The sequence below is a fragment of the Mycosarcoma maydis genome, chromosome 17 (genome assembly GCF_000328475.2).
Source record: "Mycosarcoma maydis chromosome 17, whole genome shotgun sequence".
Taxonomy (NCBI): domain Eukaryota; kingdom Fungi; phylum Basidiomycota; class Ustilaginomycetes; order Ustilaginales; genus Mycosarcoma; species Mycosarcoma maydis.
In genome coordinates this window covers 79,163-95,824 of record NC_026494.1, presented here as the reverse complement: position 1 = coordinate 95,824, position 16,662 = coordinate 79,163, and the positions used below count along the sequence as shown (strand labels likewise).

At 52.9% G+C, this 16,662-nt stretch overlaps 5 protein-coding genes across 5 annotated transcripts; 2 read left to right on the top strand and 3 right to left on the bottom strand.

Moving 5' to 3' along the window:
* Positions 1-1,387: 1,387 nt before the first annotated feature.
* Positions 1,388-1,693, bottom strand: UMAG_04728 (uncharacterized protein; the record flags this gene model as incomplete). The annotated part of the gene is made up of 1 exon (XM_011393310.1): positions 1,388-1,693. The coding sequence occupies one exon, from the start codon at positions 1,691-1,693 to the stop codon at positions 1,388-1,390; it is 306 nt and encodes a 101-aa protein (XP_011391612.1).
* Positions 1,694-4,948: 3,255 nt separating this feature from the next.
* On the bottom strand, positions 4,949-8,395 carry UMAG_04727 (uncharacterized protein; the record flags this gene model as incomplete). The annotated part of the gene is made up of 1 exon (XM_011393309.1): positions 4,949-8,395. The coding sequence occupies one exon, from the start codon at positions 8,393-8,395 to the stop codon at positions 4,949-4,951; it is 3,447 nt and encodes a 1,148-aa protein (XP_011391611.1).
* A 1,001-nt stretch (positions 8,396-9,396) lies between these two features.
* Positions 9,397-10,344, top strand: UMAG_04726 (putative phosphoribosylaminoimidazolesuccinocarboxamide synthase; the record flags this gene model as incomplete). The annotated part of the gene is made up of 1 exon (XM_011393308.1): positions 9,397-10,344. One exon carries the CDS (start codon positions 9,397-9,399, stop codon positions 10,342-10,344), a length of 948 nt encoding a protein of 315 aa, XP_011391610.1.
* Positions 10,345-10,697: 353 nt separating this feature from the next.
* On the bottom strand, positions 10,698-14,309 carry UMAG_10678 (uncharacterized protein; the record flags this gene model as incomplete). The annotated part of the gene is made up of 1 exon (XM_011393429.1): positions 10,698-14,309. One exon carries the CDS (start codon positions 14,307-14,309, stop codon positions 10,698-10,700), a length of 3,612 nt encoding a protein of 1,203 aa, XP_011391731.1.
* Positions 14,310-15,249: 940 nt separating this feature from the next.
* On the top strand, positions 15,250-16,524 carry UMAG_04724 (uncharacterized protein; the record flags this gene model as incomplete). Its single annotated transcript, XM_011393307.1, has 1 exon — positions 15,250-16,524. The coding sequence occupies one exon, from the start codon at positions 15,250-15,252 to the stop codon at positions 16,522-16,524; it is 1,275 nt and encodes a 424-aa protein (XP_011391609.1).
* Between the last annotated feature and the right edge of the window lie 138 nt (positions 16,525-16,662).

The window sequence follows — 16,662 nt, the reverse complement described above, 5'->3', positions numbered from 1 at the left end:
CGGTGAATCCTTAGCGGGCGCTGGATGATCGAAGTCTCCCTTTCCTTAGAGAGGCGAGTTGGGACTGAGTAGGGTCGAGAATGGTTTGGGATGTATTTGGATAGTGTGAATTGGACAAGGGACTAACTACAAAGTGTGAGCGTTCCCTCTGTATTTATGTACATGAGTTGACTGGAGTATCCTACATGAGCTTCTCCCTATACGTCAGCTCCTCATACAACTGACTAGCTGTGGCCACAACTGGCCAGATGCATGAGTCTGTTCTCCCTCAGGTTCTTCCACTTGGTACGAGTCTGTAGCCAACGGCGTGTTCCCACAGTCGTCCAGCGACTTGTGTGAATCTACTCTGGGCTTCTCGCTACCAGCGCTATGTTGTGAAGCGGGGAAACTCTGGCGAGTTACTATACTTGCGCGCGTACCGCGGTCGTACTGCGGGTGCATTGAGCGCGTGTCGCGCGCGTATGGCGCGCGTACTGCGAGTGTATCGCACGCGTACCGCGGTCGTACCGCTGGTGTATTGAGTGCGTGTCGCGCGCGTATAGCGCGCGTACTGAGACACCTACTCGTTCCCGTCCGGTCACTCGTGTATACCGGTTAGGTTACTGCAAGGGTTGCATGATTGTGGGCGATCAGACTAAACGCCAATCGTAGATATTCTAACACTTCCCGTCTCCATTCGAGAAAAGATAGAGCCAGTCGTGAGTGAAGCATGTTGTTGGGAGAGTGTCACGAGCACCAGTCTGCTATTCATGGTTTTCAAGAAATGACCAGGCACACTCGTGACTTTAGGTCAAAGAGACAAAGAAGGAAGGAAGACGTGTCTGTATCATGCACGAGTGAAGCATCATAAATCATGAATCATTAATTATCTGTGGTCACAAACTCACACCAGCCCGATAAACATGATTTTTAGCTAAGTCTTTTGATCGATCGCACCCGCAACCCTTATAAGTCGTGAGTTAGCTGGTGTTCAATCATCACGCATGAATCACGAATCGCATAGCGCGCTATGGTTACGCGTTCTTTATCATGTAATCATATTCATTCGTGATTCACGATTCACAATTCATGTTTGGGATGACTCATGACTCGTGACGGTGTCTACTCGTGACTCATAACTATTTCTGCTGGGTTTTATTGCAATTCGTGATTCGTGATTCGTGATTTCTTTGTGCGGGGAATTGTGATTCGTTATTCAAGATTCACGTTTCGTGAATCACGAATTGTCAGTTTGATGACAGCAATTCACGATTGAGAATCACGGATTTTAGCGTGCCCTACGTTCAGCACTTCGTACAAGCATTCATGAATGGTTTCTTACATCACCTGTTAGAATACCTGCGATTGGCGTTTAGTCTGATCGCCCACAATCATGCAGCCCTTGCAGTTACCCAAACGGTACACACGAGTGACCGGATGGGAACGAGTAAGCTCGCGGAATGTCCGCAAGCTTCTCAGTCACCGGATGGGTACGAGTAGGTGTCTCAGAACGCCGGAGTTTTACCCGGTTCATAACATAGCGCTGGTAGCGAGAAGCCCAGGGTAAATTCACACAAGTCGCTGGACGACTGTGGGAATATGCCAGACTCGCACCAAGTGATGGAACCTGAAAGAAAACAGACTCACGCATCTGGCCAGTTGTGGCCACAGCTAGCCAGTTGTATGAGGAGCCGACGTATAGGGAGAAGCTCATGTAGGATACTCCAGTCAGCTCATGTACATAAATACAGAGGGAACACTCGTGACTCACACTTTGTAGTTAGTCCCTTGTCCAATTCACACTATCCAAATACATTCCAAACCATTCTCGACCACTAGTCAGTCCCAACTCGCCTCTCTAAGGAAAGGGAGACTTCGATCATCTAGCGCCCGCTAAAGATTCACCAAGAATTTGAATATCACCATCGTCCCTTCGTGGGTCCTTACATATTCGTGATTCACGATTATTAGTCACGAGTCGCACGATTTGTCGCGATTCACGTCGTAAAAAAGGAAAAAGTCGTCATAGGAACCACCCTGAGTGGCTCCTAGATGGCTTCTCGCAGCAACCACCCCTCGCAGGTGGATCCTAGGGTGGTTCCGAGGACAACCATCCTCTCAATAGCTCATCGGCCAGTCGTGAGTCACGAATCACGAATGTTAGTAATGTATTTGCTCAAATATGGGATTTATACAAACTTTAACTGTGTTGACGAGGAAAGTTACAAAGCGCATATATTCATGATTATTTCGTCTGGTTTGTGTATATGAGCTCACCGTAGTATCGCCCATGAGCTGATCTCTATACAATCACGAATGGCGTGAGTGGTGTGGATGGTTTGCGTCTGTACCTTCACTCACGACTCCGTCCCTAAGCCCCACCCACCGACTTTTTGATACCTTTTACGATTTGGGACCCTGAATCGTGATTCCTTGTCGCCAGCTTGCCCGCGCATCAATCACGATTCACGATTGTAACCCTGCTAACCCGCCCCATTCATCTCACTGGTCTCGCTCGCTCGTTGGTCTCACTCGCTGGTTTGGCTGCTGGCCCTTTACTCAATCGTTCATCTCCCTTGCTCACTCGCCTGTTGGCTTAAAATAATTTATTTGTGGTTCACGATTCACGATTATATTTATGATTCGTGAATGGTTTGAAATCTGTGAATCTCGTGAATCGTGAATGTATTCACGATTCGTGATCTGGACAGTCGTGAATCACGGTGTGTTTTGGACTCGCCTCTCTAAGGAAAGGGGGACTTCGATCATCTAGCGCTTGCTAAAGAATCACCAAAATCGCAAAAGAGGGACTAACTACAAAGTGTGAGTCACGAGTGTTCCCTCTGTATTTATGTACATGAGCTGACTGGAGTATCCTACATGAGCTTCTACAAAGTTTTGCTGTTTATATTCTGGCAACACTTTACCGAGATTCAGAATCTCCCTATACGTCGGCTCCTCATACAACTGGCTAGCTGTGGCCACAACTGGCCAGATGCGTGAGTCTGTTTTCTTTCAGGTTCTATCACTCGTGACTTGGTGCGGGTCTGTAGCCAACGGTATAATTGTGATTTCCACAGTCGTGAGTCTTCCAGCGACTTGTGTGAATCTACTCTGGGCTTCTCACTACCAGCGCTATGTCATGAACCGTGCGTGAACGTAGAAACTCTGGCGAGCTACGATACTCGCGGGCATATTCACGTTTGCGGACATGCCGCGGGCTTACTCGTTCCCGTCCGGTCACTCTTGTGTTCCCGTCGGGTAAACGAAGTTGTTGCGGACTGACTCGTTCCCGTCTGGTCACTCGTGTGTCCCGGTCGGGTAACTGAAATGATTGTGGACGATCAGACTAAACGCCAATCGCAGATATTTTAACAATCGTGAATGATTGCAATGACAACAACTGTGGCGCATTGAGCTGTATGCTGGGACCGGTTGATTCATGATTGATGGGGTTGCTCTTCAGAAGCCACCCCAGCAACCACACAAGGTGGCTGCTCCTCGGAAGCCACCTGAGGAGGAGTCTAGATCGGGGGTCCTTGCCGGGGTGGCTCCGAGGACGACTTTTACCTTTTTTCACGATGTGATTCATGATTAGCCGGCGCCAGAGCCCTAAGCTAATCACGGATCAACAAGAATTGGATGCATGCGTCCATACGTACCTCAAGCTGCAGAGGCGCGGGCAACTACAAGTGGCTCGATTGGCGCTGCAGGTGCAGCATCTCGAACAGGAATAGAATTCAACGGTCAGCAAAGCATCAAGACGGTATCACATTGCGCTCGCAGTCATCGCATTTGACGGTGCAAAAGAGGACGATGGTACCTGTCAAGTCAATCGTGAATTGGTAGGCGGAAGGGACGCAGCAAACAATACTATCAAGATCACAGAATCATGCATACCGCCCACAACACCAAACTAGTATCACTTCAACGGCCCGGATGCATCCAAGGATATATCAGCTCAGTCAATCGTGAATCACGAATTCATAATTGCCTTGTTTTGAGGTGCGGAGATGCTGTGATTTTTAGCGCCTTCCGCGGCAAGCCTTTGAACACGTAGTGGCTGAACTTGAAAGTCTCAGTGATTCACGATTCGTGATTGGAGGCTACGCTGAACAAAATGAGTGTGGTAAGCACACGAGGCTGGGGAAGGAGGCTTCCAATTGCAGATGAACGATGACAGGGTCAGCTGGGAGAGGAAACGCTGGGTAGCATCATGTCTAAAACTCAAACAGCGAGATTGAAGGAGCCGTCAGATTGGATATCAGCCCTAGACGGACAGCACGGCTGAACGATTCTTGTTTACGCAACAAAGAGTTGTTGACGCCCTCTTCGCAGATCAAATTTGCGAGGGCGCTGGTCAAGGTCCGCAGAGCCCTCGAGAGGGGAAAGCTAACCTAGATTCGTGATTAATTACTGTACCTCCGATAAATTTCATCGAGACAGTTTTGCTCTGTTTGGTGTCGCTAATCATCGCGTAGTCTCACCATCCCGATTTCTGAATCGCAGACGTGAATGAAGGCCAATAACTCTTCACCGCACGGACAAGTTCGACTGTAATCGAAGAAATTCTGGATTCTGAATGGCCACATGGGCCGCGCGACTGGAACGCTTGCCGCCACCCGGCTCCATTTTACGGCGAGCAAGTAGGTTCGCGGATTGCACACGCTCGCTGTAGAATGCAACAGACTGTCGTGCACCATGGCCTTTCATTGCGACAGTTCGGAAAAAAAACGAAACTCTGCATGACAACAGGAAGAGTAATCGAAGCTCAACCTTCGTCCTCTGCCAATGAACACATTTTGTCGCCGATTCGCCTCCTTGAGGCATGGCAAGAAGCGCGGGACGGTACAAGAGCAGCTAGGGATTTACGGATCTGAACGGGTGTGTAGCATTCATTGGGCCGGACCAGGTTGCATGGATTAAGGGAGGCTAGCGACAGTGCAATGCTGTCTTGGGAGAGGCAAATCTAGAAACGAGTCGACTTTCGACTGTTGAAACTGCGCGAGGCTCGACTGGCCCCGGAGGCCCTCGACGTGTTGTGGCTTGTGTTCGAGTAGACCGCCTCAACGAGGCTCGAGTCGCCGATCTGTTCCACATAGTCATCCTCCTGCATAGCGGCTTTTTTCCGCAGCTTGCGCTTCTTCTTCGGGGTGACGGTATCTTTCATGACCATACTCGCATCGCTCAAGTCAGTAAGAGCACCAGCTTGATCGAGGATTGAGGCGCTACGGGAAGAGGCGTGCGACTTGTTAGAGGAGCGTCGGCCACGAGCGGTCGTTCTGCTGCCATTGCTGCCGTTGCTGCCGCGAGCTGCATTGGCGTTGGCAGTATTAGGACCGCCAGACTCCCTTTGCGGGCGTGCGCGACGATCCTCTTCTTCTTCGCTGTCCGAGTCAATGTTGGTCTCGTTGAAAGAAGAGTCGGAATCCTTAGTCACGCGGGCAGAGCTGGCGATGGAGCTCAGACTGTCGTCGAAAGTGCTGGAAGGGATCTCGCTGAGTACTTGGGACTCACTTCGTCCGGCTGCGCGCTTGCTATTGCCTTGCTTGTTCTCTTGTTCTGCATCACTTTCGCTGTCGCCGTCGCTGCTATAGTTGTCATCGCTCTCGTCGTCTCCTGCTGTGCTGAGTGCCGAAGACATGTTGTCGTCCTGGTCGCTGATCGAAACTGCATCTGGCTCAGCACCGGATCCAGACTCGGACTCGGATTGAGATTCGGTCTGGGAGACATCTTCGTCGGACGCGGAATGAGAGGCTTCGGAACCGGCGTACTTTATCTGCTTAGCTGCTGAGCGCTTGGGTGGCTTTCCTGGCCTGAGAATGGCAGAATCTTGGTCTCGACTGACGTCATGATTGCCTTGGAAATCGTCTTCAACAAGCAGAGATTGGGAGGCATCGCCCTCGGTAGCATCATCAAAGACGCTCTCACCAGCGCTGATCTCGCTCATGCTTCGATCAAAGCGACGGTTTCTGGCCGCGAGCGTGCCTTCAACCTCAGCCTCATCATGGTCAGATTCGTAGTGCTCGTCCTCGTCCTCGCTCATGCTCAGGTCGGAGAGTTGCCTTCCAGTACTGCTGTCAGCATCGAGTTCAGGCTCGTCGTGAGCGTTGGCTCTGATGAGCAGATCGATCTTGCGGTTGGTGTACTTATTGTTCTCTTCGACGTCGTTGATCATCCTGTTGTTGTAGACTTCTGTGAGCTCGATGAGTCTCTGTTCGAAATGGTCGGCCATCTCTCGGCGCACTTCGGCCTCGATGGTAGCGCAGCGAAGTTCGGCAGCGTGCAACTTCTGACGCAAGTCTTCGTGTTTCTCGAGGAGCATGTCGACGAACGAGTCATGGTTCTCGTCTTCCGAATCCTCGTCGTCTTCGATGATGGTAACGTCTGCGCTAACCTCACTGTCGGATTCGAGCATGTTGACGCTCGATTTTGACCTTGGCAGCGATCGAGAGCCGGGAGTGCCCTCCTGTTTATGAGGTGGCAGCGGAGGCAACATCTTTGTGATCGGGCCCATGGAACGAGAAACTGCCACTTCCTTGGCGATTGCACTGAACTTCATGACATGCGAGTTTTCGTCAAAGCCCGTGTCGTAAGGGTTTGCGTTGACGATCATGACCGCCTTGCCTTCGCCGACAAAGAAGCTCTGGAAGAGTTCGGTGAGTTTCGAGTGACGGAAAGGCACGATGCTGACGCGTCGTTTGACCGTGGCAGCCTGACCGTTGTCGGTAGTGCCCATAAGACGCACCTGATTCTTGCGAAGCGTTTCGAGGCACTGTCCAAGGCACATTAGGCTCTTGTTGATGTTGCCGGCCTCCTTGAGACGATCGCCGCTAGCGAGGCCGGTGTTGGCGACGCGCTCGCTGCCTGCGAGATCGACAATGCTGAGACGAGCAGTGGTGAAGGAATCGAGGTCATCGTCGGACAAGTTTGTGAGACCGCCGTGATGACGGATGACTTTGATGGTGAAAATACCGTGACTTCGCGAACTGGCGCGATTGGCCATGGTGCCAAAGACGGCACGGTTCTCCTGACCTCGATGAAGGAGGTCGCGAGCCTCTTGGGGCGAAGTGACCTTGATCTCGCGCAGACCAGCGACGTACTTGCCGCCGTTGTCGTGATCATTCTTGAGACTGAGGGGCTTGCGGTTGAGCGTGATGCTGGCGCTTGCTGGAATGGAGCTCGGAGCAGCGTTGGCCATGTTAGCGAGGCTCCAGTTGGAGCCACGAATGGATTCAGCGCGGCTTAGGCTGGAGCCAGGCGAGACATCGAGGAGGTCGAAAAGTTTTTCGTTGTAAATCTCGACGTAGCTGACGAAGACGCTGTAGCGGAGATTGCGGTCGACAGGAACCTTGGTGTCGTCGTGTTCGATGAGTTTGGGAGGCTTTGCGACACGTGCGGGAGCTTCTGCGAGGAGTCTGCGCGAGACACTGGGAATCATGAAAGGATTGACACCGAGGCTGGAAGCGGAAGCGGAAGCGGAAGCGGAATCGGCTTGCGCTGATGGCTTGTCGGCGCGTTGAACGCCAGAGACACCGATGGGCAGGATGTTGGCAGAGCTCTCGAGGCCTTTGATACTATTAAAGATGACGTCGAGCGAGCGTGGGAGGATACCGGCGCCTCCAGGCGAGCTGTTGCCCATAACAGTGTGACTCTTTCCCGAGTTAGTGACGCCGTAAGTAAACATGAGGCCACTTTCGCCTTGAAGGAGGGCCTCGACCAGAGGCAGAGTAGTATGCTGAAAGAATGCGGATTGAGACATGTCTTGGCCAGTGTCAGAAGAGGAAGTGGGTTGACTGCCAAAAACTTTGCTGAAGATGTACTTTGTGGGAGGTGCGATGCTGGTGGTCCTGGACCTGACACCGGACAGGGAGCTGCAGTAGGCAGGCTGAGAGGGCGGATGCATGAGAACTTCGGTGTCACTGACGACCTCGATGTAAGGTCGAGGAGAATCCTTGGGACTATCGTGCGAAGGGGGCCGAATGCGAAGGAAAGCTTTGACAGGCTCGATGTCTGCGGCTCTGGAAGCATCATCGCTGGACGAGGAAGCGATAGTGAGCCTGGAAATGTCGCTGACGGACTGCATCTTGCGGATATCGGAAGTCGCTTCGACAAAGGCTCTGGGACGAGGGGTGACGGTGGCAGGTTCGGCATCGGTGCGCTTGCGCCTTGGCTGCGGAGTAGCGTTGGAAGCAAGAGAGGAACGCACAGCGGATTTGATCGAATCGGAGGAACGCTTTGGGATGGCGGCTGACTGTAGATGGGGTGGAAGAATTCGCTTCGAGGAGAGCGAGTTGGTGATGTTGTTCATGCTAGTTCGCGAGGGCAGAAGGTGCATGGATTTAGGTTTGGGCGTGGCGAGACCTGGATCGTTCTCGCCATCCGGCGTGGCGTGCCTCGAGGCAGCCTTGACCATGATTGGAGAATGAACTTGCTCTCTGCGTGAGGATGGGACGACGATGATGGTGGTGGTGGAACAAGGAGGTGGATGGGCCAAGTTATGGAGCGATATCGAGGTGAATGCTGATGTGAGGGGTGAGACTCAAGCCTGTCTGTTTTTCTATGACTGTCACTCGAACGGATTCGACTGTGAGGATTGGTACCTGTCCAAAAGCGACTCGTGACTGAACGAGCGCGCCAGCGCGTTTTCGCCAAAGTGTTGTTCTTGAATCATGAGTCGCTGCTCCACTCACTCACGACTCACAACTGTGACCTGCTGGAGGCTCGCACCTATGCTCTATTTATATATATATATATATATATATATATATATATACGAATCCTCTCTCGTGCTTTGAAACAGTCGTGAGTCCCGTTATCACGCCGCTAGCCCGAGCTTGATTCAGCTGCTACTACACTACGACGCGGCTGTTCGAAAGAACCTATAGGAATCGAGGAGCAGCTTCTGTGTTGAAACAGCCCTTTGAATCGCCAATCGTCAAGGATAGGTAGGGTCGTCTAGCTGAACCAAACTCAGCCCGACGTGCGAGTCGTGAGTAGATTCGTGATTCGCGTCCGCTCCTCACGTTCTTGACAAGATCACGTGTTCTGACGGTTGTTAAGCCGGTTCAGTTTTGCCTGGATTTAGGAAAATCTTTCTGTCGCTCGCCATCACGTATGGCTGTTGTCGTTTGGTCAACGCGTGAGTCGTCAGTGCGAGGGTCGGTGCATTCGTGATTTCACGATTCACGATTCCCGATTTTTCAAAATCACGAAACGATATGACGAAAGATAAAGTCACAAATCGTAAACGTGACTCGCCACGCACGTTTCGGTTGCTCCACCCTGCACGCCAAACCGATTCACGATTCGCTCAGTTTCTTCTTGCGTGGCAATCTTGCTTTCAACGCCGACGCCGTCCATCATCAGCAAGGTCCACACACGCAAAATCGAACCTCGAAAGGGAGCAGCTCGAAGATGTCTAGCAACGCAATTGTATCCACCGATCTGCCCCTCAAACTTATCGCAAAGGGAAAGGTTCGTGATGTGTACGATGCAGGTCTTACCAACGGTCCTCATGCCGGTGCCATCCTCTTTGTCGCCACCGATAGGATATCGGCCTTCGATATCATCCTTCAGAACGGCATCCCCAACAAAGGAAAACTTCTCCACGCGCTCTCCACCTTTTGGTTTGGTCTTTTGACTCCCTCGCTCATCGAGTCCCACATCATCGCTACCGACTATGCGCACTTCCCCGAAGAGCTCAAGCAGAAGCTGGCTGGTCTCGAGCACCAGGTCGAGGGTCGATCCATGCTGGTCAAACGAGCCAAAGTTCTGCCTATCGAGGCCATCGTACGCGGCTACATCACAGGAAGTGGCTGGGCGGAATACAAGCGTACCGGCACCGTCCACGGTATCAAGCTACCCGAAGGCTTGCAAGAGAGCCAAGAGATTCCCAACGGTCCGCTCTTCACTCCCAGCACAAAAGCCGAGCAAGGCGAACACGACGAGAACATCCACCCAGACAAGGTCGACGACATCATCGGTGCCGACCTCTCCAAACGCATGTCCAACGCTGCTGTTGCCCTCTACTCGAAAGCTGCCGCTCACGCAAAGTCGCGCGGCATCATCCTGGCTGACACCAAATTCGAATTCGGCCTGATTGGCCATGATCACATGATTCTCGTCGATGAAGTTCTCACCCCAGACAGCTCGCGTTTCTGGTCCGCCGACAAGTATGCCGTCGGTCGAGGTCAGGATAGCTTTGACAAGCAGTACGTCAGGGATTGGTTGAAAGCCAACGGTCTCGACAAGGCCGCCGATCAGGGTGTCCCCGTCACTCTACCAGACGACGTCGTCAAGAGGACAGAGCAAAAGTACAGAGAGGCTTACGAGCTTATCACTGGGCGAAAGTATGGTGCATGATCCCATGCCGACCCTGTAGATAATCTCTTGTATAACTTAACACTTGATCTCGACCTGCCCTGGCAGAAACCTCACGCCTGTCTCACCTCGCTCTTGTGCTTTGTGGCAGTGAATTCTTTTTCAGCTTTATGCCGAACTTGCGCATCTGTCCAGCGTTGCAGTCTCGCGCAGTCACACGTGCCTACATTTGCTCGACTTGTCTGCGAACTGGTATAAAGTTGTCACAACCGACCGTGAAGCTACAAGACCGGGTCTACATTACAGATTACAAAACACTAAACGAAGCGACCATCATTCCGCTGATCTACTTGAGAAAGGGAGAGGGGGGAGCAATGGAAATGGGAAGGCATGTGTTATGACCTCGCTCGCTTGCTGATGGGGAGGGCGGAAGTGGTGAGTTTGTTTTTTGCACTTCTCGTCTTGGGCAACGCCGATGCTGCTGGGTCAACGACAGCCTTGATGGCGACCACCTCTTCGTTGGAAGCGGAAACGGGTAGGTTTGAGTAGCCGAACGGCAGTTCTCGTAGAGGTCGACTAGACCGTCTTGTTTGGGCCACTTCGGCTGATGCTTCCACAGCAGCTGCTGGTGCTGGTGGAGATGTGGGCGTTTGCAACACTGGCTCTTGTTCGACGCTCTCGTCTGCCGGGCAACTTGCGGCTGCCATGTCCAGTTCGGCCTCGGAACAAGGTCCCATGTCGAGATCGGAACTGGCTACATCCTCGCTTTCCATAGCGAGCACAGCCGAGCTCGAAAGAGTATCTTTAACTTTTTTCCCGATTTCAATCGCCTCCTCCCGATTGCCCGGTACAAGCGTCCAACGTCCCGGCATCTTCCACACCTTCTTTTGCGGTGTATGCCCGGTACTCTTATCCTCCCTAAACTTGGCCACCAACAAGGCATTCGAGTCAGATGACAACCCTTGTAGCCCTGCGCCCATCTGCTCGCTCCACACTTTCACTTCATCGCGTCTCTCGTCCGCCAGCCCACCCACTTGTCTCGCCGCCTCGCTGATTTCTTTCGACGAAGCTTGCAGGTTCGAGCTGATCGATTCAAACGTCTCGGTGAGCTTGGTGTTGGAAGCCTTGATCTTAGCCGATTGCGATTTGGTGCGCGATTCGATCTCTTCTCGCGCTTTGTTGGTGAGAGACGAGATTTCGACATGGCTGCGACTGGTGGTTTGCGCAGTCGACGAGAGATCGTCTTCGATAGCAGAAGCAAATGCGTTCATCTTGGCGCCCAGCTCGCCACTGGCTTCGTTGACGTCCTTACTGATGGTGCCGGTTTGGTCGACGAGCGACGTTTGCGAAGTTGTCAGCTGGATAGCCGTTTCGTTGGCACTGACGCAAAGCGAGTCGAGTCGGGTAGCTTGGTCAGCAGCCTGAGATTCGCAAGCGGCAGTGGAACGCGTGACGAGCGCCTGCGCCGACCCGATCGACGTCGACACGGCCGATTCTTGCTGCTCCGTGAAGCGGTCCAACAGTCGACCAAAGTCGACCATGAGATCCGCTTTGAGCGACCGATTGCTTCTCTTCATCTCGTCAACCGTCGCCGTCAATAGAGCGTTTTGCTCCCTCAAGCTGGCGATTTCTTGCGCATTTGCAGCTTCGGCAGCTGCTTTGATCTGCGCAATCTGTTGCTGACTGGCCAGATTGATCTCGGCGACATGCTTGAGTGTAGCAACGTGAGACTGAACCATGGAATCCAACGAAGCCGCCACTTGGGCGAATCGTTGCGTGTTGGCCAGAACGACATCGTCGATAGCTCCACGACAGGTCTTTTTCAGCGAACCCAAATTGGCCTCACTGGAAGATTGCATGTTATTGAGCGTGGCATCCAGTTCGCCGAGCAGAGCTGTCAGAACGTCCTTGGACTCCATCTGGCTCGACCGCACTTCGCGCAGGGATGTCGAAATCTTTTTCAGACGTGCTTGCAGGAACTGATGCTGCTCTTCGTGACGCGTTTCCGAGCTGCTGACAAGCGTTTCCAAGCTCGATTGGAGAGTGGCATGGAATTGCCCTTCTGCAGAGTGCAAGCTGGTCAAACTCGACTCGAGCTGGCCAGCTCTCTGCGAGACGGCATGTCGACACTCTGTCACCAGAGCGCGATTCGCTTTTTCCACCGCTGTCTTGCGCTCGAGCTTATCGAAGAGACCTTGAACATCGGCGGTGCTCTGATGCACAAGGTCAGCCAGCGAAGTGGCAGCCTGGTTGAGATGCGCTTCGCTAGCCATGTAGGCCTTTCGCAGCGCTACCTCTTGCTCAACGGTGAGTTCGAGTGAGTTTGCCTTTGAGATCAAGGCTTCGAGCTCGGCGACCTTGTCTGCGCACTCGGATTTGGCCGCCTTGACCTCGTGGTCGCGCTTGACGAGCAGCTGCATGTTCTGCTCGAACTGCTCCTTGAGACTGTTGAGCTTGCTCTCTGTGACTTCAGCATTACGTTTGAGCGACTCGGCGAGCGTCTTGTGTTCCTCATGCTCGGAATGCATCGTCTTCCAGGATTCCTCGGTGAGGTAGATGCCGTTCTGATCGCGTGATGCCTGAAGATCGCCTTTAAGGCGTTCGATCTCGAACACGTACTCCTTGATGAGCGCCGAACGCGTCATACGCGTGTTGAGCTCGGGACGGTTCTTGATTGACTTTGCTCGCAGGGCATAGTCGAGCGTCGAGAGGGTCTCCTCAATGTTGGCGCGTTCTTGCGAAACGGTGGCGATGATGCAAGTCTTGGTACGACCACCGAGCGATTCCTGCAAGAGACGCGTGAGCTTGGACTCGCGGTAAGGAATGTGGCTATTCTTCTCCACGAGTGCGTTGATGACACGACCGAGCGTGAGAAGGCTCTGGTTGATCATGCCCGCTTCTCTTGCGCGCTTGTTCTCGGCGCCGGATCGACCAATGTTTTCGGAACCCGCCAAATCGACGAGATTGAGTTTGCCAATCTTGAGCACGTCTTCGCCTCGGGACCCCTTGTCTTTGATGAAGACGGTCATGGTGAAGACGCTATGAGATCTGCTCGACTGCTCGTTGCAGTTGGTAGCTGCGATCTGCCTCTTTTGGCTTCCACGTCGGAGCACGCTAAGACCGTGGGCGGCGTCTTTGAGGGCCACCTCTTCGAGACCCTGAATGACGACGCCTTTTCCGCGTGCATCGTCGTACATTCGTAAAGCGTGTTGTGGCTCCTTTGTAGCTGTGGCGGAAGAGGAGGGCTCTGCTGAGGATGTTGATGAGTCGATGCTGAGCAAATCGCGGAGCTCTTCGTTGTAGAGCTCGATGAAAGTGGCCTTGACCGAGTAATCTTCTTTGGAGAGCTCCAAGGTGTGAAACAAGCGATAGAGGGAGCGAGGGATGATACCGGCTTCAGAGCTGTAGGTGCCCATCTGGGATGTCAAGTCGCCTTCCATTGTGTGTGTTTTACCTGTCCCGGTCTGACCGTAAGCGAAGATGGTACAGTTGTAACCGGACATGACTTCTTCAAGGATAGGACCGACGACATCCTGATATACCATGCCTTGGTCAGCCTCGGGACCAAAGACCTGATCAAAGTGGTAACTCTTCTGACGTGTGGCCGACTCTTGCACGAGGTTAGACGTGGAGGCGATGGCAGAAGAGGAAGAGACTTGAGGCGCTTCGATGGCGACGTCGATCTGCTGGCACCGCGGACCGGATGTTGTAAGGATGCCAGGTGCTGTGCGTTTGGGCTCGTTCGGAGCTTGGCCTCGAACACGCACGACGACTTGGATATTGGATTCGCCGGCATCGGAGCGTTTCCTGTCTAGTTCGTTTGAGTTGTTGGAAGCGGATGAAGCGGAACGAGATGCGCTTTGCGCTGTGCCGTTGACGGTGAGCCTTCGAGCAGCGCCTGTCGATGAGACGGGAGGAGCGACGCTGGGTGCCCTGGATCGTGGCTGCGCTGGACGTGTGAGACTGGACGATGACGGCTGACGTCGGAGAGAAGATGAGCTCGACATGGCTGCGAGCGCGTAGTGACACGGATATGCGCCGTTGAAGAGGAGAAACCGAGACGAGACGAGACGAGACGAGGCGAGACAAGCTGTGAGATGTGGATGATGGTGAGAATGATGTTGGAGCGGCAGTGTCGAATGACAGGTGCTCCGCCTTGTGCAGCTGAACCGCAGTCAATTCATCAGCCATCGTCAATCGCGAATTGTCAAGTGTCAATTGTGAATCGTAAATCTCGCCAAAAGATCAACACGCTTTTCTCTGTGCAGCTCGACGCGCTGCTTTGCTTGCCCAGCGGAAAACGGACCCAGGTGCACGTGATGCAAGAAGTTTCGAGCGTGAAGCACGAAGCCTCGTGCCTTTTCTCCAGATGTTAGTTGCTGAGCTGCAACAGTTTCGACTTTTTCTTCACGACCGTGGATCACGCGCTGATTCTTGACACTTACTCGTGTTTCTGGAATTAAGTTAATCAGGAATTCTGAATTTGCGAATCGTGCATCGTGCATGGACTAGGATTAGCTAAGCTGCATTCGTGATTACGAGCAGACACCGAAGAACACGGAAATCGTGAATCGTGAATCGTGAATCGTGAATCGTGAATCACGAATGAGCCGGTTCTGTCAAATTTAGGCGCGAGGCACGAGGACTGAGGCGTGAGGCATCACCACATACAGCGTCAACTTTAGTTAGATCTGCGAACATGAATGACAATCGGGAATACATTCATAGCGTTGTACGTGTAGTGAGTGCTGAGTGATATACAGTAATCGTGAATACCATGATCAACACTCACACTCGGTGCTCACTCACATTTTAATCGTGAATGTGGAGGAGACCCGCATCTTGTTCGTGTGTGGTGTCGCTTTGGCACCTTTGGATGCATCCGCTTGACTCAGCTTGCCACCATCACCGCATCGCATCGCACACACCGAAACAAATTCGTACATCATGGTGGGCACTGCTTCGCATTGGGCGCATGCTGCGCTCGATCCAGCTACGCATTTGCTTCCGGCCGTGCGCTCCTTCTACCCCGCATTTAGCGCGTACTTCCGCAACACCAAGACGCTTACCAACGTTGGCACCTACAAGGCGTTTTATGCGGATGCCGATCCGTTTCATTCGGCCATGGCTTTCTGCGCGCTCGTCAGCTTCTACGTGTGGATCATGGAGAGGATCACGGGCAACGCTTCGCAGGTGGATGGGCTCTGGACCTTCCTCCCTCTCATCTATTCGGTTCACTTTACCGTGCACAAGCACTTCACCTACCAGCCCGCCAAGCTCAGCCTCTTGCAAGGAATCGAGCATGCTACCGTCTGGGACAAGATTGAGCCCAGGTTGGCGCTCATGACTGCGCTTTCAGTGCTGTGGTCTGCTAGGCTCACTTACAACGCTTACAGGCGCGGCATGTTCAAGCCTGGTGAGGAAGACTACCGATGGCCTCTGCTTCGTAAGAGCATGTCTCGTCCCGTGTGGCAAGTGTTTTCGATTCTGTTCATTGCTATCGCCCAGAACATTCTGCTGGCCATCACGGCGCTCCCCAACTACCTGCTCCTCACCACCACCTCGGTCAAGCACGTCACGCAGCCCGTCCCGCGTCCCGTCAACAAGCTCATCTTGGGCGACTACATTCTGGCTGCTCTGTTTGTGCTCAACCTCACTGTTCAATTCTACGCTGATCAACAGCAGTGGAACTACCAGAACTACAAACGAGGCAAGAATCCGCACGAGAAGCCGCTGCCCAACGCTATGCTTGACCCCGTCACAAAACTTCCGCTTCACAACCAGAACGTCATGCCATTTTCTACCCCGGAAGATGCGCAACGAGGATTCGTCACCAAAGGCCTCTGGGCTTGGAGCCGTCACCCCAACTTTGCGTGCGAGCAGACCACCTGGTGGATCCTGTACGCTTTCGTACCGCTCACCTTGCTGCCTGCCGATCTGGACTTGACCAAAAGCCACTGGTCGCACTTTATCAACTACGCCATCTTGGCTCCTCTGGCCATGAACGCCCTGTTCCTGCCTAGCACCAGGTACTCGGAGCAGGTGTCGGCGGAAAAGTACCCAGAGTACAAGGATTACCAGAAGAGGGTGGGCATGTTTTTACCCATCGACACGCTGCTTAGGAGCGTCTACTACAACGTCGTTGCTAAGAAGGAGGACAAGCTGCGCGTCGAGGCCAATGTCTGGGGCAAGAGCCAGCTCAATAAGAAGAAGCGCCAGTAGGCATGTATGTGCAGACTTTCGACGTACACCTCTTTTCTGCATATTCAGCGCCGAGGTTTGCATGCCACATGTGTGGGGATGATGTCCTCTGCGTTGGCGGGCCAACAAGTGAAATGGAAAATTTTAAAAGAAACAACT